Source organism: Megascapheus bottae, chromosome X (assembly GCF_031878675.1).
Source record: "Megascapheus bottae isolate mThoBot1 chromosome X, mThoBot2.hap1, whole genome shotgun sequence".
Lineage (NCBI taxonomy): Eukaryota > Metazoa > Chordata > Mammalia > Rodentia > Geomyidae > Megascapheus > Megascapheus bottae.
The window spans coordinates 54,133,617-54,160,857 of NC_143547.1; the positions used below are offsets into that span (position 1 = coordinate 54,133,617).

Sequence of the window (27,241 nt, forward strand, 5' to 3'; positions counted from 1 at the left end):
AGTGGTGCTGAGGCTCAAGTGGTAGAGCTCTAGCCTTGAGAAAGTCCAAGGACATTGCTCAGGCCCTGGGCCCAAGCCCAAGACTGGCAAAAAAAAAAAAGAAAAAAAACCTATTCTTCAGGGTTATTTTTTTTTGGGGGGGGGGGGAGAACAGGATAGGAAACTTGTGTCTCCACTATATTCAGGATCCAAACCCTTCAAAAAGTCTTTTTCTGTTTCAATTTGGCTTTGCGATTTTTCTCATCAGTTTGCTTAATTGGGAAGAAAAAGAGAAGTAATGGTGGAGTCAGGAGTGGCTTTGTTTACCAGGAATGCAGACCTGCCTAGGGGGAGGAACTTCTGCTAGTGCTGGGGACAGATGTCCAGCTAAGCTGCCTCTGGGAAATCCTTTGCCCTTTTGAATGATGGCACTGCCAGCATCACTTCTCAGGCTCCTGTTGGTTTGGCGGGGTCTTTGCCAGCAGTCAAGAAGGTGCTGCTCTCGGCTGGTGGGGGAGGGGATTCCATCCAATGTGGTTCCAAGAGCAGTAGTGGAAATGTCCACGGAGGTAGTCACAAATTGCTGGATTTTCTTGTTCCGTGAAGCTGGCAGGTCCACGTCATGGCCAGGTCATGGCTCTGGGCTCGCACAGGCTCTGTCTGCCTCTGTCTGGAACTGGCAGGTCTGTGCTGCTTAGGTTCTTGAGGGAGGTTTTGTCTCCATGGCAGCTCTGAGCAGCTTGTACCACTCCACACTATCTTCATACACCAGTTTTCTGCCTTTTTCCTCTCTGACTGAGATCTCTGTGGTGCTAAAGCTTTGTTAGGATCAATCTTTGGGTATGAACTTTCCCCTATGATGCTAGAACTGGTATCTTGGCGAGCGCTAAGAAAGACTCACACTGAACCGCTGCCATCTTCCGCCAGTCTCTTTGCATGAAATTATATTTAATTACTTCCAATTTAACTTTAGATAGTTCATTACTTGCACAATTACAAAGATTTTTGAAACACTTTCATTTTGTTTGCATTTATATCAAACTATGAAAAATATTGCTGGAGCTACATTTATACATATAAAATATATCTGCTGCAAATTTACATAAGGATGCATTTTTAATCTCTAACGCATGAGACCAATATGTCTGAAGCATCTGTACATTACTTGCCAATTAAACAATCTAATTTTTGTTTAAATGAATTTGACATAATATTTTTCCTACAAGAATTCATTTGCTTTTTAATATTAGGCTAAATTCATTAAGAGTTTTTTGGCATCTGCAGTAAAAGCTAATTTCTAGTTATTCGATGACTGATTACCAATCGGAAGCATTTTTTTAAATTCATAAAATGTCAGTCATGATCCAGAGTATAAAACGTCACAATCAAACTGTATACCTACTTATCAATATGAAATTCTGATACTGGGATTTTCATTGTGTTGGAGTTGGGGGGTTTACCATTCCTATAGCTTGAACACACAGCTTGGGCACTGAGCTATTTGCTCAAAGCTGGCACTCTACCACGTGAGCTATAGCTCCATTTCTGGATTTTGTTGTTAATTGGAGATAAGAGTCTCATGGACTTTCTTAACCAGGCTGGCTTTGAACAATGATCCTCAGATTTCAGTTTTCTGAATAGTTAAGATTAAAGGTGTGAGCAACCAGTGCCCAGCACAAACCATTTTTTTAAAACATGGATCCTATGATTCTGTAGAAAAGTGAAGGAATCCTTTTTATTTTAGTCTGGAGATTGATTGTTGTTAAATTAATATAAATGGTTTTCTTTACTCATGAGTAACTAGGATTAGAGACATGAACTGCTAGCACCTACTTAGGATTCTTTTCCCTAACAAAATTTTATAAACCCCATGTTGAATCTTGAGAATTAATTAAAGGTATTGGGACAATAACACATTATAGATCCAGTTATTTCTTATGGAATGTGTTCTAATGAGTAACATTATAAAAACAGAGGTTTTAAAAACCTTACATTTTCCAGAGTTTGTAAATTTACTTAGGTCATTTTTACCACATTTTGCCAAAACCATTTTGATTAGCAGATTGTACAGAGACTTTATCATGGTATTTCCATACATGCATATAATATATTTTGGTTATACTGACTCCATTACTTGTGCTTACCTTTCCTCCCTCTCTTTATTTGGGGTTTAATTTTGTAAAATTCATGCATGTTTGTACTTTACTTGGAAAATATTTACTCCTCTATCAAGTTTTCTTCTTCCCTTTTCTAATGGTTCCCCTGAAAACTCTGCAAGCAAGTCCCTTTTTACACTCAAATCACTTGTATATGCCTAGATTTTGCATGAGAAAAAACTGTGATAGCTGTCTTTCTAGGCCTTGTTTATTGTCCTTCACAATGATCTCCTGATATGATTTTTCTGCGAGTGATACAATTTTAATATTTTTATTTAATAATATTGTATTGTTACTCATGCTAGTTTATAGTGTGGCTATTATGAATCATACTTCAATAAATATGGCCGAACATGTGTATTAATTGTATACTTATTTGTATTTATTTGAGTGTAATTCCATGACTGATATGGAACTATCTGATAGTTCAACTTTCAGATTTTTAAGAACTTTCATTAATTTTCTTTTTTTCATATATTTTATTGTCATTAATAAGAGGGTTACATTATATTAATGAGATTGAGGGTGCATCACTTCACATACATTGATACCCTTTCTCATGTCTTGGTCCCCATTTCCCTCTCCACACCCCATGGTGCCCTATCTTACATTTAGACACAAGAGTTTAAATAGGTTTATTTCTCTACATCCTTTTTAGCATTTGTTGTTGTTTGTTTCCATCATAATTACTGTTTTATACAGTATGATGAAAGCTCAATGTAGTTTTGACTTGTACTATGTTTATGGTTAAGGATATCGAACTTCAGTTCCTATATCTATTGACCATTTGTAGTTCTGTCCTGAGGACTTTGTGTCAATTTGTTTTCCCATTAAATAAATTGGATTCTTTGCTCTAGTATATAAAACTAATAGTTCTCTATTAATTTTTCACCATTTCAATAGCTAGCAAAATTTCCCTCCCATTCTACAGGTTGGCTCTTCAGTCTGGTAATTGTTTGCTTTGCTTTGATGAAGATTTTTCATTGATATGGTCACATTTGTCATCTCTTTTATCTCATGAGCTATTGCAATCTTACCAGAAAGGTTTTCCCTCTAGTATATTAGTGTTTACCTCTAGTATATTTGAAGTTTCAGAACTCACATTAAGGCGTTTTACTCATTTTATTATTTTTATACAAGCTGATAGATACAAATGTAGGTATCAAATTTCTACAAGTTTTCTCAAATTATTTATTGAAGAGATTTTCTTTCCTCTAGTATATGCTTTTGATTCCTTAAAAAAAAAACAAAAAGATCATATGGCTGTCACTGTATGAGTTTATTCTTTGGTGTTTCTATTCCATTCTATTGGTCTATAATGTGGTTGTGCCAATAACTTACCTCTTTATTTCCAGATGCTATATTATTAAAAAAAATTATTGGAAAGGTGATGATATACAGAGGGGTTACACTTACACTAGTAATATATAGAGTACTTTTCTTTTTGAACAGTGTCACACCTTCCCTCATTTTCTCTCAAATTCTTTCACTCCTGACCCCTTTCCCCTCCAAGCTGTATTGTTCATTTCCAACATAGTGTCTAGTGGGTTTCACTGTTGAATAGGTTCACCCTTTGCCCCACCATTTCTGTACTTCCTCTTTCCCACCACAAATCAGAGCTCTATAGTATAATTTTGTCCTTATATTTAATACCTCCATCATTGTTCTTTCTGCTCAGGGATGCTTTGGTTATTCAGGTTATGTTAATTCCATAATTTTAGAATTGCTACTATTTTTATCATTTTCATGGGATTTTAATGAATCTGTTGGTCACTTTTAGTAACACAGACAATTTTACAATGTGCATTCTAGTATTCTGTGAATATGGAAGATCATCCCGTTTTCTTGTACTTTCTCCAATTTCTTTGCTTGTTTACTTTTGTTTTAGTTTCATGGTAGCTCTGGTAGGAGTTTTTGAAGGTATTTTGAATATGTGTGTCTTCCTGTTTTTCTATATTCAAATTATAGTGCTATATTATTTACATCAAAGATAAGATAATTTGAATTATTTTTCTATCTATGCCATTTCTTCTTTACTTTTCCTGTTTCTCTGGCTACAAATTCTAGCAATTATTGGGCATAACTAGAAAAATTAAACACATGTCTCCTTGATTTTAGAAAAAAAGTCCATTTTGGCCCATAAAGTATGATGATGGACATGTATTTGTTTTATATATATATATATATATATACACATATCTTATGTTACAATTTATTTCCTTCATTTCCATTTTTTTCAGGGGAGGGGACTTTTTAACAAAAAGATACCTTGAATTTTGTCAATGGCTTTTTCTGCATCTATTGAGACAATTACATGATATGTGTCTTTCATTCTACTGATGTTCTGTATTGTTTATTGATTTGCCTATGACGACCATCACTTTGAATATATCAGAACTGATTCCATATTAATGTTTTTTTTGTTTTTCAATTTGAGAATCTTCCTGCCTACCATTCTATGCAGACTGTTCATAGTATAGTTCTTCATTTAGATCAGACTATGCTTTGATTTGTTGAATAAACACCAACAACTAAGGAATTTCTATATCATCTCTTAACTCATCAGCAAGCAATAAAAGTGCATGAAAAGATTTCTCTTGCTTTCTACTTGACTACTCACATTTCTTACAGTGTTCTCAACTTCTTGATCAACTCTTTTTGCTCAAAAGCCTATTATTTTAAACATTTCTGAACATATATCTTTCACTGATATAACAAACATAATTAGAATAATTTTTATTCCTGCAACCCTATCTACTCTGATGGGTGAGATCTGAGGATTGCAGTTCCAAGGCAGCCAGGCTGGAGCAGAAAAGTACATGAGACTCTTATCTCCAATAAACTACTCAGAAAAAGCTGGAACTGGCTCCATGGCTCAAATGGTACAATGGTAGCCTTTAGAATAAAGAGACTCGGGGACAGCATCCAGGACCTGAGTTAAAGCTCCATAACTGGCCAAAAGAAAAATAATGTTTTTTATTGATTAAAAAGAAGCCAAATGGAAATGTCAGTTGCAGACTCATTTTTATTTTTACTTAAGTTTGGGCTTGCTCATTTTGAATGCATTCTCTTATGATTAAGTATTGTTTTAAAATTTCTAATGATCATTTCTTTCCAGTGATTTTAGATTGTTTTGATGAGGTCTACATCTGGTAATGCCAACATGTATTGCTTTAGCACAGCTGTGGTGTCATTCTGTAATTATGTTTTGCCACATAATTTTATGTCAAAACATTACAAATTTCACTTTTTCTTAAAAGTGTAACTTACAAAGTGCACTTTTCTCTTGATATGAATGTATGCATTAGTATAAAGAATAAAAGAAAATATCATGGTAAAATTTTTCAATAATGTTACAATTGAAATGCTGTCAATTTTGAAGTGCATCACTGTGATTTGTAAAGTTCCAAAGCTGAAGTACAAAACCAAGAGCAAGACTTCTATTGTTATTACTCATACTGGCAACTGTAGCATGCAAACAGCTATAAGCCAAATATAGAAATTATCATAATTATGTCATAACACAGCCTTATTTGGTAAATTTATATTTGAATTTCATGTAATCTTCATTTAAGTATATATATATATATATTATTGTTTAATCCCTTCATAAATGTAAAAAGAAAAAAAAGAAGAAAGAAACCACTCTTACCATGTAAGCTGTACAAAACAGGTGTTGGACCAGATTTGGCAACAGGATTCAGTTTGTTGACCCTAAATTTAAAGTGACAAATGTTTACTTCTGGATCATGTGATACATGTCAGAAATTGTTTAGCAGAGGCATTCTGCTCATTGTAACTATCTGAAGACCTATTGCAACATATGTTCATACAATCCAAGGTAGGAAAAGGAATGGAATTACATATTCAAGCCTCAAGCCTTTGGAAGCAAGTGACAGTCCTTCTGCTCATATTTCATTATCCATAGCACATTAAATAACCTCCTTTAATTCCAAATGGGTAAGGGAAATGTGCAAGTGCAGGCTTGCCATTTGTACAGATATAGGAGAAAATAGTACATTCCTGTTTATTGTTGCTATTTTCAGGATTGGGCCATTGAAATATCGTCTTGGCTAACTTTTATTCTTTCCTATCTTAGCCTACTCCATATTTTTCATTACTAAAATTACTGGGTGAACAAATTCAGGAGAAGTACTCATTAGATACTATGTTGAAAATGAACTATACAACTTATGGATGGGGACAGTAGGGAAAAATTAGGAAAGCAAGGGAAGTGGTAACATTGTCTAAAAAGATACACACACTTTACCTGGCTAATGTAAATGTAACCCCTCTGTACATCATCTTTAAAACAATAAAAAATAAAAATAAAAACATAATAATAAACACATACTACTAAAATAGAAAAAAAAATTGTTCAAGATTCTGCGATATATTTTTGGCCAAATTACTTACCAGCTCCATTAGCCTTCATGCTTCTTGCTTTGATGATATGAAGAAAAACTATCATATGATCAACAGCAAAACAGCCCAGTGGAGTATAGTCAGAGAAATTCTCATTACAAATGCTACTATAATTTAGCCATAATATTCTATATGATTAATTTCCTGAAAGCTTCCCAGAGCTTTCAGGTTTAAAGTTCTGCTTTGCAGAAAACTAAAGTTGGATCCTGCTTTGTCACCCTGCACTAGAATTAACTCCAAATGGATCAAAGACCTGGAGGTAAAAGCTGACACACTGAAAACTTTACAGGAAGGAATAGGAGATACACTAGGCTTCCTTGGCACAGGTCGAAACTTTCTTAATAAGGACCAAGAATCACAACAAATCAGAGAAAGACTGGATAAGTGGGACTGCATTAAACTGCAGAGCTTTTGTAAGGCAAAGGACATAGCTAGTAAACTAATCAGGAAGCCTACAGAGTGGGAGAAGATCTTCACCAACCAAACAACGGACAAAGGCCTCATATCTAAAATATATCAACAACTCAAAAAATTGAATCACTCCAAAACTAACCTCCAAAGTAACAACCATCCCATTAAAAAATGGGCCAAAGACTTAAAGAGAGTCTTCTCTGAAGAACAAAAATGGCCTATAGACACATGAAGAAATGCTCAACATCTCTGGTCATAAAAGAAATGCAAATCAAAACAAGTCTAAGATTCCACCTCACTCCAGTTAGAATGTCCATGATCAAAAAACTAATAACAACAGATGCTGGAGGGGATGTGGCCAGGAGGGATCACTACTACACTGTTGGTGGGAGTGCAAACTCGTTCAACCACTATGGAAAGCAGTGTGGCAGTGCCTCAAAAGGCTAAACATAGAACTCCCCTATGACCCAGCAATTCCACTACTTGGCATTTACCCAACCATCCAGAAACAAGGACATACTAACTCCACTAGCACAACAATGTTCATTGCAGCACTATTCACCATAGCAAAGATATGGAACCAACCTAGATGTCCCTCAGTTGATGAGTGGATCAACAAGTTGTGGTATTTGTACACAATGGAATTCTATGCTGCTGTCAGAAAGAATGACATCTCCCCATTTGTTAGGAAATGGAAAGACTTAGAAAAAATCCTATTAAGTGAAGTAAGCCAGACTCAAAGGAACTTAGGCTCAATGGTTTCCCTCATTCGTCATAATCAGTAGAAACCTTGGGCTCTACTAGCAGAGATCTGCAATAGAACAAAATCTTGATACATAAGGCCATATAATGTGAAGCTAATTGAAAGGACCTCTAGGATATTGAAACAAAAGCCATATAATGAATGATTGTTGTCCTTAATGTACTATGTTATCTCTCATCTCCTTTGCTGTCCCTTGGTTATCTCATATTGGTATAGTATGTCACTTTGTTATCTGATATATTGAATTTATTTGTATTTGGATATTTGAAATTTGATAGGGAAGGGGGGAAAACCAAGACGGGTGGGGGGTTGGGGGGAGGGAAATGAGTACCAAGACATGTGAAAGGGTATCAATGTATGTGAATTAATGCACCTTCTATCTGGCAAATATCATGTAACCCTTTTACTAATTACAATAAAAAATATGGAAAAAAATGAAAAAAAAGTTCTGCTTTACAACATTATGATCTTATGGAAATTTGGCCTATGGGAAATTTCAAGCAGTTTTCATTATTTCTCCTACATAAAAACCTGTCTATAAAAATTATAATACCTAGAAAATCTCCCAGTCCCAAGATTTAGAATTGTGGAGAATCAAAGAGGATAGTAAAATGTAATATTGTCAAACTAGCTTTCCTCAAATGTAGAGGGCTAATACATTTTTGCTGTAATTAATGGAGCATTACTAAGTGCCATTTAAAACATGGAAGTAATTCTTTCTCCAGAAGACTGAGGATAATTCATTTAATTTTAGCAGACATGTAGGATGGAAAATCCATACTTTTTATGTCAGTTTGCAAAAATCTATCTAAGGTAAAATGATTCTCAATTTGTCTGACAGCATGGAAAACAATATACAATAATCCATTAAAGGAGAAACACATTTTAATAACAACTAAAATGAATATACTTTCAATACCAATGTGTGTAAGAAATATAGAGAGCAGATGTACTGTATTATGAATGATATGCCTGATTCCATTACTATTGTCTCAAATGTAAAATTTTATTATTGATACCCTAAAGCTGTATTTATCATCAGCATCACCTGAGAACTTGTCAAAAATGCATATTGTCTGGCATTGCCTAAAACCAAGTAAATAAAACACTCTAGGTAGGAGGCCCCACAGACTCTCCCCAGGCTTCTTTGATAAACTAAAGTTGGAGAAACAACTAACTCCAGGTCTTTATCTCAATCAATTTAATGGTGGTTGATAGAAAGTTTTAAATAAAAAATCTAGTCAACTTGTAATTATAACAAGTGATTGCCTTCCATCACTACATTAGATAGTGTGACAAAATTCAAATTAATTGCTAATGAAGAACTTATATTGAAAATATTACAGAACCTTTTCTGATTTATTGAATACAAAGTCAATAAAAATTAGGAGCATATATATATCCTGAAAGAAGGAAATAATTAAGTTTTAGGTTACCTCATACACTGGTTTAAAATGACGGCTGAGTAAAAAAATAATAATTCTGTTTTAATTAATTTATATATCATGATAATACTCTGGAGGAGCAAGGGCTATCCATCTCCTTTTACAGCTTATTATGTTAAAGTTCAAATAAGTTTCTATATGCTTTTGCCTATAAAAAATGATTCTGTTCTAGATTATTGGTGTTTCTAATTTCCCTATTAAAATATTTGTGATGAATACATAGTGGCTACTACGTAGTCTGTAGAAACTTGTTTCTAAATTGGGCAACTGAAGATACCCAATATAAAAGGAGAGTACTAACATTCACATCTTATCTACCTATCTGTCTCTATCTATCATATATCTTTTTGAGACAAAGTCTCACTGTGTACCCCAGACTGGTCTTGAGCTTTCAATATAATATTCCTATATCAGACTGTCAAGTGCTGTGATTTCATGCATGTACCATCACACATGGTCATTTAAAAAAATTTAACTAGAGTAAAATCAAAGCAAAAAAACAATTAGTGTGTATTCATTACAATGTAATGCATTTAAAATGTCTTAAGACCAATTTTCAGGTTCAAACCCATTTTATCATCTCAAAAGGAATACCTATGCATACTAGACAGATTCTTCCCTCCAAGTTTGTGGCAACTATTAATCCATTTTTTGTTTCCATACAATTTTGTATTCTAAATATTTCATATAAAAATTCACATAATATTTAATTTCTGTGTCTGATTAGTTCCACATGATGTATTTTTCTCAGATACATCCATGTTGTATCTTATCTTAGGACCTTATTTATCTAGATTTTACAATTGAATCCTACTTCACATTTTATTAATTGATATATAGACATTTGTATTCATTCAACATTTTGATTATTATTAACAGTGCTGCTATGAATTTTGACATTAGGTTTAGTTTCAATACACATTTTGAATTATTAGGTAAATATACCTATGTGTGGGATTTCTAAATCATATAATACACATTTTATTTCTGAGGAACCAAAAATTGCTTAAAAGGCAGTCCTTTTTATCCTTTTGTAATTAAGACTTTATTTTTCCATTACCAAAGAATGAACCAAAGTTAAAAGTAATTTTTATATACACTTCCTTGCACATTACCTCTTAATTTTAATAACTTGCATTGTTTTGGGCACATTTGTTAAAATGGATGAACCAATACTGATGCATTGCTAAAGGCCATAGCTTATATTAATGTTCACACCCTTATGAGTTTTATGAGTCTTATCAAAAATATAATTCCATGTATCCATCATTATCCATAATTTTTTTCCTATATAAGTCACTTCTACTATACCTAATCATCACTTCTTCCTATACTCCTGCTTTTAATCTTTGGCAACATTAGATGTAGACTTTTCAGACATCGTTCTCCTAATAATATACATTTGAGATTCCTCTATATTGTCAAGGATTGATCCTTCAAACTTTTTAAGACCTGATTATTATTATTATTATTATTATTATTATTATTATTATTATTGAAGGGTTACTTAGTTATTTCCAACTTCTGCCCACTAAAAATAACAGTGTGCAGGGTTTCTGTGGATGTAGATTCCAAAAACATCATGTAAATATTTATAGAGTGTGATTTCTCTATTGTGATAAAATGTTTTGCTTTCAGAGAAACTTCGAAACTGTCATCCAGAATGACTTAACATATATTAATCCTACAAGCAAAGTATGATAGATAGTTCAGTTTTTTGACATCCACATCAGTATTTGATGTCAAGTCTCTTAAGAAGTTCAGTTATACCGCATTATTATTTTAACTTGCAATTCCCACATGACATAAAATATTGGCCATTTTCTCATCAGTTTATTATGCATATGTATTTAGGTAAGATATCTATCAGACTTTTATTTTATTGGTCTTATAATTGCATTATTTGTTTTCTTACTATTATACTTTAAGAATGTTTTGTATCAAATATGTTTTTGAAATATTTTAATCACTTTGTGAATTGCCTTTTCTTTATCTTAAAACTGTCTCCTACAGAAAAGGAATTTAAAATTTTAATAAAACTAAAATTTATCAATTATTTTTATCAATTATTATAATTTAATGCAAGGTAACAGTTTTTCCTATGTTATATACTAATGTTTTCATAATTTGAAATTTATATTTACTTCTCTGGTACAGTTTTTGCAATTTTATTAGTCATGCTTTTTGGCAATCCAATTTAAGCTAATTTTATGAACATTGTAAGATCAAAGATTATAGCTTCTTAGAGATATATACTTTTTTTTCCTGTTTGAACCTATTAGTTTTGAACCTATAGTGAGTCTCTTGAAGGCAGTATGGAGTTGGAAAATTCCTTTTTCTCCATTCTTCAAAACTCTATTTTTATTAAATGTACAATTAATTTACAATTATAGAAATTAAGGAATTAATAATAATAAAGAAAGACTTTCATATTATTCTATTTTTATTTTTGTGCCAGTACTGTGGCTTGAACTCAGGATCTGGATACTATCCCTGAGGTTGTTTTGCTGTTGTTTTTTCTTCTCAATGGTAGCAATCTCCCACTTAAGCCATGGCATCATTTCCAGAATTTTGGTTGGTGATTGGACATAAAGAGTCTCATGATTCAGTCTGGGATGGTTTTGAACTGCATTCCTCAGATCTCAGCCTCCTGAGTAGCTAGGATTACAGGCATGAGCCAACAGCACCTGATAGATACTGGAGTTTTGGGATGTCATTCATCCATTATTCCTTTTAACTTATCTTCAAGAAACTGTATAAAGGAGGGGCTATATAACAAAGCAGTTTAAGAATACAGTGCATCTTGAACAGAGGCACCCTTTTCAACATTCTCACCCCCTTCTTCCCACCCTTCTCTTACTTTTCTTAATTTTGTGGTATATAAAGTAAACTCTTGTCTGCCTTCTCCCTTTCTCCTCCCTTATTCAATTTGCTTTCTCCTCTTGTTATTGTTACTTTCTTTTATGCTTATTTAATTTTTCTACTGACATATTTTGATTCCTTTCTCATTTGCTTTTAATGTATGTTCTACACATAATTTATTGCTTGGTATGATGACCACTGCATATAACATCTTGATGTTATAGACATCTTGTTGAATTGCTATCAACTAAATTTCAATTGAAACACAAATGCTTTATTCTTTTATAACATCAAACCCCCTCTACATTTTCATGGCAAAACATGTTTTCATATATTTTGTGTCCCATAATATAGATTTTAATTATATTTTGCCAGTCCAGGGCTTGAGTTCAGGATCTGAGCACTGTCCTTGGACTTTCTCACGGCTAGAGATCTACCATTTGAGCCTCAGAACCACTTCCAGCTTTTTTCTATGTATGTGGTACCGAGGAATCGAACCCGGGTCTTTGTGCATGCTAGGCAAGCACTGTACCTGTAGGCAAAACTCCCAACCTAAATTTTAATTATTTTATATATTTATCTTGTAAATACTATAAAAAACTAACAGTTATGAACCCAAAATTCAAACATTTTTAATCATTACAAGTACATTTAACTTTACTGTAGAAATTTGTTACTTCATATGACTTATACCATCATTTTAAATCAGGTACAAGCAATTCCTTTAACATATCTCGTAATTTTGATTTAATGGTAATTTTTTCTGCAAATGTTTTGATTTCTTTCTCATTTTTGAAGATTTTTTTGCCAAATATAGGGTTGTAGTTTTGCATCTTTTTCCAGGATTTTAGATACATCATTTCACTGCTTTTAGGTCTCCATGGGTTCTCTTGAGTAAATAAATTGATAATCTTATTCAGAATTCCTTGTACTCATGAGTTGCTTATTTCATGCTGTATTTTTCAATACCTTTTATCTTTGTCTTTTGACAGTTTGATTAAAGTATGTCTCTTGTGAATATCTTTATCTTACTTTGAGTTTATTGAGCTCACTGAATGGGTAGATTTATATCTTTCTTGTATCTTTCTCATATCTTTCATCACACTGGGGCAGTTTTTAAACATTATTTGTAAAGCCTTCTTGTCTTAACATCAAACACATACTCTCTTCTCCTTATTGTGTTCTCATGAATATTTTCATATACTTAGTGGTATCTCATCTCTCTTATTTCCTTTCTCATATTTTTCGGTTTTTTCTTGAGTTCTCATTTTGGGAAATGACGAAACCTAGTGCTGGACTGATGGGGCTCTAGGAGATGTATTTGTAGATATTTATATTATATCTTTCCTAGGAATATGGCTGTGCTCTGGGTAAACAGTCTAACACTTAATATTCTGACATGTCCAGATGCCCTTTCAACAGGAAATTTGGTACAAAGCAGATACACTCTAGCTCTTATCTCCTTTGCTTTTATAAGAATAAAACTATTCCTTAGGCTCAAAATCTACTGTCTAGGAAATTCTTCATTGGAAAGGAAGTCAGGTTCAAGTATGTTGGCTAAGTCAGACACAAAAGGTAAAATGACAAAGCACATGAAATAACAAAATCAGTTTGTTACTTAACCAGACTCAGAAAGGAAAAAGATAAAATGTCTTGGAGGATTAGTGGGAAATATATGAATGATATAGATGTTTAAGCAGGAAATTGGAAACCATGGAGAGAACATAAGATCTTTGCAACAAAGTTTTTGTTAGATTATAAAGAGATATTATCCAAACAGTTTGCCTGAGTTCTAAAGAGTCAAACTATGATTGAGAGATTATCCCTATGACATATCTGTCTAGATCATGTGAGGTATGTGGGATATTGGGATGAATCAAATTATATCTTCCCAGCTGTGTAATAGGGAATTGTTCACCAAGAGGGAGTTATTTGAATCAGGTATCTGGTTCTTTTGTTATTGTTTGGTCATGGAACCTGAACTCAGGGCTTAGATACCAAGTTCTTTTGCTCAAGGCTAGCACTCTACTATTTTCAACCACAGCACCATTTCCGGTTTATGAGTAGATGCTTAGAGATAAGTGTCTCACCAGGGCTGGCTTTGAATCCAGATTTTCAGATCTCAGACCCTCAGAATCCTGAGTAACTAGTGTTATAGGCATGAGCCACCAGTGCCTAGCCATTTTTTACAACTGTGAAATAATTTACAAATTCAAAGAATTATCAACTAAGTGTAACTCAAACTTGCTTGTGTCCAGTCATTATATTCAAAATATTGCTAGAAAAATAGGAAATTATAAGAATTCATTAATATTCTATTTCATGTATTTTTCAGGCTAGATAATTGACTGATTCTTCTACCTGTTCAATTTGATAGATGAACTCCACTAGTGAAAATTTAATAATAGTTATTTTACTCTTCATCCCAAGATTTCTATTTGGTTCCCTTTGAAATTTCTATTTCTTTCTTTATACAATAGTTTTGTACATTATTTTCCTGGTTTTCTTTAGTTTTATGCTAATAGTACTAGGTCCATAAGTATGCTGTAAAGTCTTTCTCTAATAAGTCTAGTATGTGTACCATTTTATTACTGGTCTCGTTCTATTTATTTTGTTCCTTTAAATATGCCAAATATCAATTTCTTTGTATGCTTTATATTTTAGCAGACAAGTGGACATTTGAATATTATAATGTGGAATTAGTAGAAATAGATTGTTCCCTTATCTTTTAAAAAAATCCCACATTCCCTTTCCTGTCTGGTAAATAAAGTTCTATGTTCTATTCAGCCAGTGTCAGATTCCCTAAATCCCAAGGGCTTAAAATATAATATAAATATTTTATGATTATTCTAATTATTTCCTGCCGAGATTTTCTCCAAAATAGAGAAATCAGCTTGAGATGAAAGTTTAGCAAATTCTCAAGTCATTTCTTATTATGTGTCTTACCTTGGATATGCCTATGTCTTTCATTTTCTATTTATATTTTTAATGTATTTTAAAAATAATTACACACGTGGGTTTCCATTTAATATACTTGTTGATTTGTATCAGGTGTCTTGGTCAGAGTCACCCCTTGAAATATTATCATCCGTACTCATCTTCTAAAATTTCATAGTCCAGGTTTTGTATATGTACATTGAGTATTATAACTGCATTAGTAGCTAGGATTATAGGTATGAGCCACTGGCCCCCAATTCCCAATTATGTATTTATAATAAACATTGTAGTCAATATTTATTAACATACTTAAAAACACTTTTATCAATGCAATAGCCTAAAATAATGGTGAAATGTTCTAGTCTATGCAAACACATAAAAATGTCAGGAAAAGACCAGGCACTGGTGTCTCATGCCTGTAATCCTAGCTACTCATAAGACTGAGATCTGAGGATTATGGTTCAAGGGCAGCCCAGGCAGAAAAGTCTATGAGACTCTTATTTCCAGTTAACCACCAGAAAACCTGAAGTGGAGCTTTGGCTCAAAGTGGTGGAGCACTAGCCTTGAGAAAAAGCTCAGGGACCCTGCCCAGGCCCTGAATTCAAACCCCTGATTGACAAAAAATGTGTCAGAGAAAGTCTAATAAAAATCCAATACATATTAAAGATCTGAATTCAGAAAGAGAAATTCATACATTTCCTATAACATACTGGATCATAAGGGAGAATACTAAAAAATGCTTAACGATACATCTCATGTACATCAGACATAAATATTAATCTTAAGTATTTCACCTCACAAATGATAAGGTATGAGTCTTTGTTTTTTAAAGTATAAAAGTAGTGATCTCTTTCAATATACATTGTATTCATAAACTGATTTCTTTAATGCTAAGTCTTTTGTACAACTACTTAAGGATATTTTAATCCTAGAAATAAGAAAAATATATGAGGTTGGGCCCCTGTAGGTCTAGAAAACCCCATGCATACATGCAGTCTGTGAGCTCATTCCAGTCTCAAATAAGCCCAAAGGTGATCTGAGCTGTTCTCCTGATGAAGTGGGGTGTATCTTATAACGGACTCTTAGAAGAAACTAAATAGAACTGAAAAGAATGACCGTTAAGAAAGCAAATTTTTGTCTGTCTTGGGCCTTGAACTAAGGGCCTGGGTGCTGTCCCTGAGCTTCTTAGTACTAAAGGCTAGCACTCTACCACTTGAGCCACAGAGCTACTTCCAAATTTTTCTTAGTAATTTATTGGAAATGAGAGTCTCAGGGATTCCCCTGCCCAGATTGGCTTTGAACCACAATCCTCAGATCTCAACCTTCTGAGCAGTTAGGTGTACAGACGTGAGCCAGTGGCACCTGGCTGAAAGTAGCATCTTTATCAGTACATACAATTAGACGTAGCCAATCCATGTTTATGTATAGGATGCTTCTAAATTTGATGAAGCACTTTTGGGAGGTAATTAAATTATTTTTATCAAACTTATGCATTAAAAATGATTTTATTATGCTTTTGTAGGAGAAATATTTTATTCATGAAACAGAGCATGTATCTATTGGAGCTGTAGCTAATTCTAATATGTACTAAAAATAAATACTAGAAAGAGAGCCTAGTGTTGCTGGCTCACATCAGTAATCCTAGCTATTCAAGGGACTAACATCTGAAGATCATGGTTCAAAGCCAGCATGGGTAAAGAAATTCCATGAGACTCTTGCTTCCAATTAACCAGCAAAGACCCAGAAGTGGCTTAAATGGTAGGGTGTCAGCCTTAAGCAATAAAAGCCAAGCAGAGAGCAAGAGGCCCTGAGTTCAAGCCCAAGTACTATTGAGTGACAGACACAGACAGATAGACGGACAAACAGACATACAGAGAAAGAGATAGGGTCCAAATTCTACTTTGGTAGTAGCTGACCTATGCTGACCTATGTAAGAGGTATATTCTAAATGTAAATAATCCAAGATGGAAATAATGACAGATGGAAAATATATGTCATATAAAACTGAACCTAGATAGTATCCAATATCTAGAAGAGTCTTACAAACAGTATGGTGACTGAAATAAGCCAGAGACAAAATAATGCATGGATATATTTTCATTTAAATGAAGTTCAAACCACAGCTACAAAAATCATTTTGAGATACTTCCGGATATTGGTTTCCAATATAGATTTTGAAGCCTGAGGAAATTTCACATTCTTATTTATGCTGTGATTCTGCAGGCATATACATGTGTAAAAACATCATTATACTATGTATTTGTGACTTGTATTTCTCTGTTATTATAAAATAAATTCTTTAAAAAGTAGATATGGGCCGGGTACCAGTGGCTTAAACCTGTAATCCTAGCTACTCAGGAAGCTGAGATCTGAGGATTGTGGTTTAAAGCCAGCTTGGTCAGAAATGTCCTCATGAGACACTTGTCTCCAATTAACTGCTCAAAAATTGAAGTGGAGCTATTGCTTACAGTGGTATAGTGATAGCCTTGAGCAAAAGAGCTCAGGGACAGTGCCCGTGCCCTAAGTATAGGCCCCATGATTCACTAAAAAAGAAAAAAGTAAATATGGTGAGTTGTAATTAAAATGATTATTTTCATAAGTTTGGTCAGTTGAAGAAGATTTGTTTTGGCAATTTAAAAAAGATACAATGAAAATACTGGGCAATGACAACACAAAGTAGGGACACAAGTTTGAGTATAAAGGGGTTTTTGTTTTGGGGAGGATTGTTCTGGTGTTTTTCAGTCACAGGGTTTGAATTCAAGGCCTAGACATTCTCTCTGAATTTTTTCACTCAAGGCTCATGGTCTACCACTTTGAGCCTTAGCAGCAATTAATTGGGGGTAAGAGTCTCATGAACTTTCCTGCCCAGGCTGGCCTAGATCCTCAGACCTCAACCTCCTGAATAGCTAGAATTATAGGCATGAGCAACCAGCCCAGCACAGGTTTTTAAATCACTCTCCCAATCAAAGAAGAATATTGAAATTGAGTAAATATATCTGACATGCACATAAAAACTTTTACATGAATGTCATATAAATAGAAATGGGTACATAATTTGAATGCGTAGTGCTGTGACCACTGAAAAGGAATCAAAGAGAATGAAAAAAGAATGTGACCTAGTTGCAAGCAGAGAAGAAGCTTGAGTTCCTAGAAAAATCATTCCACATAAAATAAAATGGTAGACTAACTCTAAGTTTATTGGAATACAATAAATGTGACTAGATAAAAGCCATCCATCAAAGGGCAGAGATGCTCAAATTGAATGATCCTTTAGATTATGACGAATGCCTTTCTAAAATTTAGAAATAGATTATTTGAAGCCCAGTGGCATTCGCACTTATTATGTTCTTTCATGTCAACTAGTAATATATTTTATAACAACAATAAAGACAAACATTTTTCTTTTTTCTTACAGACTGATCTTAGTCATGAGATGGAATCTGATATAGTGGATGTGGTAAGTGTCCATCTAAATTTTTTCTTCTAAAATACATTTATTTACAACATATTCACCTTTAGAGTACAAAATAACCATTTTTTCTTTAGAGTGTAGTGAATTTAAAACATATATTTTGCTTTATTCTTTCATGGCATAAGAATGAAGTTGAATAAAAAGAAAAAAACTTTTATAGAAGATAATATTTTAGGATATAACAAAATACAATTAATATAATATGCTATATTAGGAAAATATAAGCAGAATTATATTCTGAAACAAAAACTACTGTTTTATTTATGCTTTTGGTACAAGCTTACACTTATTCTCCAAAACATAAATTATAAATTTTCCATAGCATTTACTGTGTGCAGATATTTTTTCATATATTTTTATTGTAATTAATAGAAGGGTTACATTATATTCACCAGATAGAAGGTGCATTACTTCACAAACATTGATTCCCTTTCTCATGTCTTGGTCCCCATTTCCCTCCCCCCACTCTCGTCCCTCATCTTGTTTTCCCCCCTTCCCTATCCTATTTCAAATAACCAAATAAACATGTATACACTATACCAGATAACAAGGTGAAATACTGTAAAAGTATGAGATAACCAAGGGACAGCAAAAGAGATGATAACATAGTACATTAAGGACAATAATCATGCATTATTATGGCTTTTGTTTCTATATCCTGGAGGACCTTCCTTTAGTTTCATCCTATATGGCCTTATGTATCTAGGTTTTGCTCTATTGCAAATCCCTGCCCTATTAAATTTCATCATCACTTATTTGACTTTCACACATCTAATTCCTTCACTCAACAAATATTTACTGAATATACTTTAATACCAGGTATTATAAATTAATAAAATAAAAGTATCTGTGCTCATTACTTTGGAATCAACAAATAAGTGAGGTACACATTTTGTCAGGTGTTGACAGATGCTATGGAGATAAATTCAGAAATAGGACCTAGTACTAGCTGGTAGGGTTGAGTACAAAAGATGTCAATAAAGAGATGAATTGAAGAAATATCTAAAGAAAGAGAGTGATGAAACCTTGTGCATGCGGCTGTATGTAGGATGGATAAGAGGTTAAAAATCCAAGTTCTTTGTTCTGAGGCAAACCACAGGGCTTTGTAGATGAAGAGGAAATGTATTTGTTTTTAATCATCAACAAAGATTGCCAGTATATTCGTCTGGAATAAAATAAACCATTCAAATAAGTTGCTGTGCATTCATCCTAGTTTCTTAAAACTTAAAATGAGTGTATGTAATACAAAGTCATTTATCAGGCAATAACTGGTATTTAAATGGTTTTTATTGTTATTATTTTTATTGCAATTAATAAAAGGGTTACAGTTATATTCACCAGATGAAAAGTGCATTACTTCACAAACATTTCTAACCCTTCTCATGTTTTTGTCCCCATTTCTCCCCCCCCCCAATTTAGCTCATCTAATCTCTATCATCCTGTGTGGCTTAACTAAATGTTATAATTTGATCATTTTAATCTATAAAGTATTTTTCTTTTCAAACCTTGCTCTTAGAAGATAATAAACAGTAGATCTTTCTTTTTTCATATATTTTTATTATAATTAATAGAAGGGTTACATTATATTTGCCAGATAGAAGGTGCATTAGTTCACATACATTGATACCCTTTCTCATGTCTTGGTCCCCATTTCCCTCCCCCCCACCCCCACTCCTCATCTTGTTGGATATATTTGTATTTGGTTATTTGAAATTGGCTAGGGAAAGGGGGAAACAGTAGATCTTTCTGACTGCAAGAAATGTTAGTGAAATCTGCATCATGAATTGGTAACAAAAAATAAGTGGATTGTAACAACTTTATAATTATTTATGCCTTAGAATATCAAACAGGCAACAGAAAAAATTGATGACTAATGTACACCTTTTCAGACTAGTAGATCCTAATATAGGATTCCAGTGAAAAATAGCAGCAATGTACATATTAGTTTCCAAAAGCTGCATTGATGGTGTTTACCCCATGTACTCTAGCACTTACAACATTTCAGAAATGACTGCAATTACCTTTTATGTATTAACATATGCAATCCTTACAAAAATTCTATGACATGGTTATAATTAGTTTGATTTTACAGATGAAAGTTCAGAGGCACAGAGAGATTACTTATAGTTTTTCTACAGTTCTATTGTTAGGTGTTGATGTAATTGAGACTCTCTTCAGAGTCAATGACTTAGCTGTACATTCTGTTCAATCCTACTCATTAGATTCAGGTAACGTTTATTAGTCCAATTGTTTGACATTTTTCTATACTAATCCAATTCATTATGTAATATTCTTCCATATGAAGCCTAAAACATGTGATGATGGCATTAGGATGAAGAAAATAAAATAAAAGAAAAGCAAATAAAAGTCATTATATAAGGTAGACTTTTTAACTTTAGGAGTTGAAAAATAGCAGATATTGGCCAATCCAAAGTCACAATACTATTGTTTTCCAATGATTGTTGCTCTTTTAGTTCTTTCTTTGACTTTATAAAAGTTAGTATTTTAATAATGATAATAACATAGTACAAATGCCTGCCTGGGCAGGGTGTTATGAAATTTTTTCATATATTTTATTGTAATTAATAGAAGGGTTACATTATATTCACCAGATAGAAGGTACATTACTTCACACATATTGATACACTTTCTCATGTCATGGTCCCCATTTCCCTCCCCCCACTCTTTAAGTTCTTATATTTACCTTTATGATCCACTTCAAATTAATTTTTGTAATGATGAGAGATATTACCCAAATTCATTCTTCATTTAAAATTGTATTATTGTATTGTAAAGGTGATATTCAGAGAGGGTTACAATTACATAAGTCAGATAAAGGCTACATTTCTTTTTGGACAATATCACCCCCTCCTTCACTCTCTTCCAGTTTTTTCCTCTCCTCCTCCCCCACAAATTTTATAGTTTATTTTTGACATATTGTCTAGAGAGTATCACTATAGCATCTGTTCAACTTATGTTCCACCATTTCTGTGCCCCCCCCACCAATTTGTAAACAAATCTAAAGGAAAAGAACACAAAAACAGCAGCAGCAGCAGCAACAAAAACTCCTAATTTTCATTTCCTGGAGTTCATTTTGATAGATACTATTTTATATCATCAGATGGACATAGCTTTTTTATATGGCTATCAAATTGTCCCAGCATCATTTTTTGAAAAGTATGATGTCCTTTTTGAAATATATGGACATCCTCACTGAAAGATAATGAACTGTAGGTTGTTTACCAATTCACAATTCTCTTCTGTTGGGCAATGTATCTGGTCTTATGTAAGTCTTATACTAAATTTATTACTTTGTCATTCAAGTTTTGAAATCATGAAGCATAAATCCTCCAACTCAATTCTTTTTTTCATGTTTTATTGTAATTAATAAAAGGGTTACATTATATTCACCAGACAGAAGGTGCATTACTTCACAAACATTGACACCCTTTATCATGTTTTGGTCCACATTCCCCCCCCCCATCTCCACCCTTCATCTTGTTTTCCCCCTTCCCTATCCTAATTCAAATAACCAAACAAACATATATACAATACATCAGATAACAAGGTAAAATACTGTAACAATATGTGATAACCAAGGGACAGCAAAAGAGATGAGAGGTAACATAGTACATTAAGGACAACAATCAATCATTATATCGCTTTTTCCAACTCTAATCTTTATCAAGAAAATTTTTCCTAGCATTTACTTTTGTCTGTAACATTTTCACATAAGTGAAACTGTAACAGTGCCCCTTGTGACTGTGCTAGATCTTTTGTTTCATTTTTATTCTCAGGGTGATGTATAGAGGGGTTACAATAACATTCATCAGGTAGTGAGTACATTACTTGTTAGACATTGTTACCCCTTCCCATGTCTTACTCCCACTAAATCTGTTTTTAAAAAAATTATTAGTACCCTTTAAAAATAATAAATCTCCCAATTATTGATCATTGTATATATTTCAATGACTATGTGTTTCTCTATACACTTTAATTTTATTCTTAATTGCTGCACATTAACTGATGCTATTGTAGATATTTTTGCCAGTCCTGGAGCTTGAACTCAGGGCCTGAGCACTGTCCTTGGGCTTCCTCAAGACTAGCACTCTGGCCCTGAGCACTACTTTTCGCTTTTTATGTGTATGTGGTACCTAGGAATCAAACCCAGGGCTTCGTGCATGGTAGCCTACCACTCTACCACTAGGCCATGCTCCCAGCCCAATATTTTTAATATGTTGTGTACTACAGTAGTTATACAAATGGATCTTTAATTGCTACATTTCCACACATGTTTACAATATGTTCCAATTTCATCCTCTCTATCACTCTCCTTTTTTCTCTTTCCTCCTTTTTTCTAGAAAAATTTTAACAGAATTCCTGTTTAATTTTAATTTTCTATTCTATTTTAACTATATTTATCCTCTTTCAAAATATATTTCAGGGGGCTAGGAGTTTGGCCTAGTGGTAGAGTGCTTGCCTAGCATGCACGAAGACCTGGGTTCAATTCCTCGGTACCACATACATAGAAAAAAGCTGGAAGTGGTGCTGAGGCTCAAGTGGTAGAGCTCTAGCCTTGAGAAAGTCCAAGGTCAGTGCTCAGGCCCTGAGCTCGAGCCCAGGACTGGCAATATATATATATATATATATATAATTTCAGAATGGCAATATATATATATATATTTCAGAATGGTCACCCTCTATTATTCCCTTTCCCTTCATTTTCCAAGTCTCTGTCTATATTCTCTCTTAGAGTAAAATCCTGTGTTTATCCATATATAGTTATATAAATGCTTATATGTATATATATTAGGTAATATATTGCTAATGTATAGAAATATGATTGTTATATTTTTATCTTTATCGTGAAACATTTTCAAATAATTTCTTTGAACATTTTTAAATTGCTTATTATTTTTATACATGAAAACATTCACAATACAGACTATTTTACTTCTATTGGAATGCCTTTCATTTGTTTTTCATTCCCTACTAATATGACTGGAATAGCTAATACACAATGCTTAGTAAAAGTGACAAGTGTCATTAGGCTTTTTTTTTTCAAATCTTCGTGGGGAAGCATACATCCTTTCATGATTAATTATTATATTCACTATAAGTGAGTGAGTGTGTGCGTGTGTGTGTGTGTGTGTGTGTGTGTGTGTGTGTGTGTGTGTGTTCTGGAGCTTGAACTCAGGGCCTGAGTGCTATCCCTGAACTTTTTCACTCAAGGATAGTGCTCTACTTCTGGCCTTTTTGGCAGTTTCTTAGTGAAGATGAGAGTCTCACGGACTTTCCTGCCCAGGCTGCCTTCAAACTGCAATCTTCAGATCTCAGAACAACTTCAACTGTATTTTATACTCATGCAGTTTCATTGTATTCCTGGTTGATTGTTATTATGAGGCTAATATATTTTATTTATCTATTTGCTTTACTGAGATAAGCATATAGTCTCCGTTCTTTATTAGTATAGTATTCAACACTGATATTTAGCTGAGATAGCTCTCATTTTGCTACAGTGTATAATTTTTATAGGTTGCCCAATCTGTATTAGCACTTAACTTAGGAAGTAGAAATTTTATAAATATGTACATATATTTTATAGTGTCTGGGCTGTATACAGAGAAGAATGAAACTATCATTTTCTCACTTTACAAAAGTAAACTGAATATCAATTAAAAACTAAAAACTGTGAAACTACTAGGAGGAAACATACCGGAAATAATTTAAGTCGCAGGAATGGGAAAGAATTTTTTGGACAAGTTTTTGGACAAAATGAATGAATCAAAAAACAGTAAATTAATAACTGGGATTACAAATCTGTATTTTAGTTCAGTTAATGTCACCAACAGGCAAAATACCTTTACAATACTTTTTATGATGTTTAAAATGTAAAATATAAAGAATAGGGAAGTATTTACAGCTCCTTTCCTTTCCTCTCCTTTCTTTTCCTTTCTTGTGACAATTATGGGTCTTGAACACAGGGATCTGGGATCTGTCCCTGATCTTATTTTTTCAGTCCTAGAGCCTGAGCACTGTCCTTGGGCTTTCTCAAGGCTAGAGCTCTACCACTTGAGCCACAGAACCCTTTCCAGCTTTTTTCGATGTATGTGTTACCAACGAATCAACCTGGGTATTTGTGCATGACAGGCAAGCACTGTAAACCTTGGCCAAACTTCTCGCCCTCTCTGATCTTTTTATTCAAGGCTGGCAATATACCATTTGAGCCACAACTCCACTTAGACCTTTTTTAGGTAGTTTAGTGGAGAAAAGAGTCTCACAGATTTCCTGTGCTGGCTTTGAGCCACCAACCTCAAATCTCAGCCTTCTGAGTAGCTAGGTTATGGGCATGATCCATTGACACCTATCCTGATGTTAGTTTTTATAATCAAAAGGGAATTTTGGGGGCCAGGAGTTTGGCCTAGTTGTAGAGTGCTTGCCTGGCATGTATGAAGATCCAGGTTCGATTCCTTGGTATCACATACATAGAAAAAAAGCTGGAAGTGGTGCTGAGGCTCAAGTGGTAGAGATCTAGCCTTGAGAAAGCCCAAGAGTAGTGATCAGGCCCTGAACTCAAGCCCAGGACTGGCTAAAAATATTTTTTCACAATCGTCACTTATACACTAATTTGTAACCTCTATAAGTCTGTATTAATTTCCAATGTTTCAACACTTGATGGGGCCCTAATGTTTTATTTTTTATCAGTCTGTTGTACATGTATTGTCACAGGTTCAACACTAGAGGGAGAACACAGCCTATGTTTGCACCCAAATTACATTGGTAAAATGTTTAACCGAATTAAAAAGTGCCTTTAAAAAAAGGTTGTCTGTTTCACTATCCTGGAAGTCCTTTCAATTAGCTTCACATTATATGTTCTTATGTATCAAGATTTTGCTCTATTGCAAATCTCTGCTAGTAGAACCCAAGGTTTCTACTGATTATGACGAATGAGGGAAACCAGTGAAACAAAAGCCATATAATGAATGATTGTTGTCCTTAATGTACTATGTTGTCTCTCATCTCCTTTGCTGTCCCTTGGTTATCTCATATTGGTATAGTATCTCACCTTGTTATCTGATTTATTGAATTTATTTGTATTTGGATATTTGAAATTTGATAGGGAAGGGGGGAAAACCAAGACGGGTGGGGGGTGTGGGGGGGGGAGGGATACGGGTACCAAGACATGTGAAAGGGTATCAATGTATGTGAATTAATGCACCTTCTATCTGGCAAATATCATGTAACCCTTTTACTAATTACAATAAAAAAAATTAAAATTAAAAAAAAAAGGTTGTCTGTGCCTACTAGCTTCTCCCTGTGTTTCAAGTCATTTCAGACACCTTGCCTTCTGTCACCAACCTGTAGTTAAGCATTCTGGAATTCTGGAAGATCACTGTGGAGTCCTCTTATGCTACACCTGTGGTCACCAATGCTTCAAAGCTGTGTCACAGGAGTATTTTAGTGTTAATTAGCAATCTTTAAACCATACCTGTTTTATATTCCTGTTATTCACTTTTTTTTGCCAGTCATAGGGCTTGAACTCCGTGCCTGGGCATTGTCCTTGGGCTTTCTGAAGGCTAGTGCTGTACCACTTGAGCTACAGCACCACTTCCAGTTTTGTGTATGTATGTAGTACCAAGGAATCGAACCCAAGACCTGGTTCATGCTACGCAAATACTCTACCACTGGGCCATGCTCCCAGCCCTCTGTTTTTTACTTTTTAAAGGCTAGATTCCACTTTTGAGGGCCTGCCTTATTTTCAGTGATCATCTACAACGTTTTTGAATAGGGAATGGATTAGATTTCATGGAACTATTATTAAACATTTTGACTTACACTTTCTGCATGAGGAATTTTAGTTTAGTTAGGATACAGAATATGAAATTCAAATTCCTGTTAGTGCCAATTATAGCACTGAAAAAAATGAAAGTCTAGGATTATGTTGATGTTAGGAATATTGGTCTTTGATTTTCTTTGGTAAATTAGTATCTCAATATAAATGAGTTTATATTAATTCTAAAATGTTTTTACTTTTTATTTTATTGTCAGGTAATGTATAGAGGGGTTACAGTTACATTCATTAGGTACTGGGTACATTACTTCTCACACATTGATAGGACTTCTCATGTTTTTCCCCCAATTCCCCTCCCCAAACCCTCTTGTTTCCCTTCTTCCCTTCCCTATTTCAAATAAACAAACCTATATATAAAATACTAGGTAAGAAAATCAGATACAGTAACCACATGAGATTAACTATAAGGAGAAAAAAGAGAAAAGAAATAACAGTACATTAAGAACAATAATCACACAAGATAAATCTCGTTTCCATATCACAGAGTTAATTTCATTTAGACATATCCTATATGACCTTATATGAACAGCTTTTGAGCTACTGTGTCTAAACTAATTTTTATGGCATCCTTGTATTCCTCTGAGCTTGGTATTGAATAGTGATGTTTAAAGAAAGTATGTACAGAAAAAGTATGTTTTATTTTAGCCATGACACTTAAAGGATGTTAGAATATAGCATGATTTACTAGCGAATCATGTTGAGTGAGACAAGTCAAGACCAAAGGAACAAAAGGCCCATGGTATCCTTAATATGTGGCTATTAGATCCAAACAGTACAAGAGTGAGGACTCAATATTTGCATACCGATGCTATGGACATGGTACTGAAAATATAAACATAACTACCTAGACATAAAAATCTATGACTCTATAGACATAATGTTTTATTACATAGCTTAATATGTATCTATGACATACAAACAGCCTAATTTTGATTATGT

General features: G+C 33.7%; 1 protein-coding gene across 1 annotated transcript in view; it reads left to right on the forward strand.

Moving 5' to 3' along the window:
* The window catches only part of LOC150041105 (uncharacterized), a 324,318-nt gene that overhangs the window by 129,839 nt on the left and 167,238 nt on the right, over positions 1 to 27,241 (forward strand). Inside the window, exon 8 of the mRNA XM_090327132.1 lies at positions 18,394 to 18,435. Within this exon, the coding sequence (XP_090183258.1) occupies positions 18,394 to 18,435 (42 nt within the window). The remainder of the gene's footprint in view (positions 1 to 18,393; positions 18,436 to 27,241) is intronic.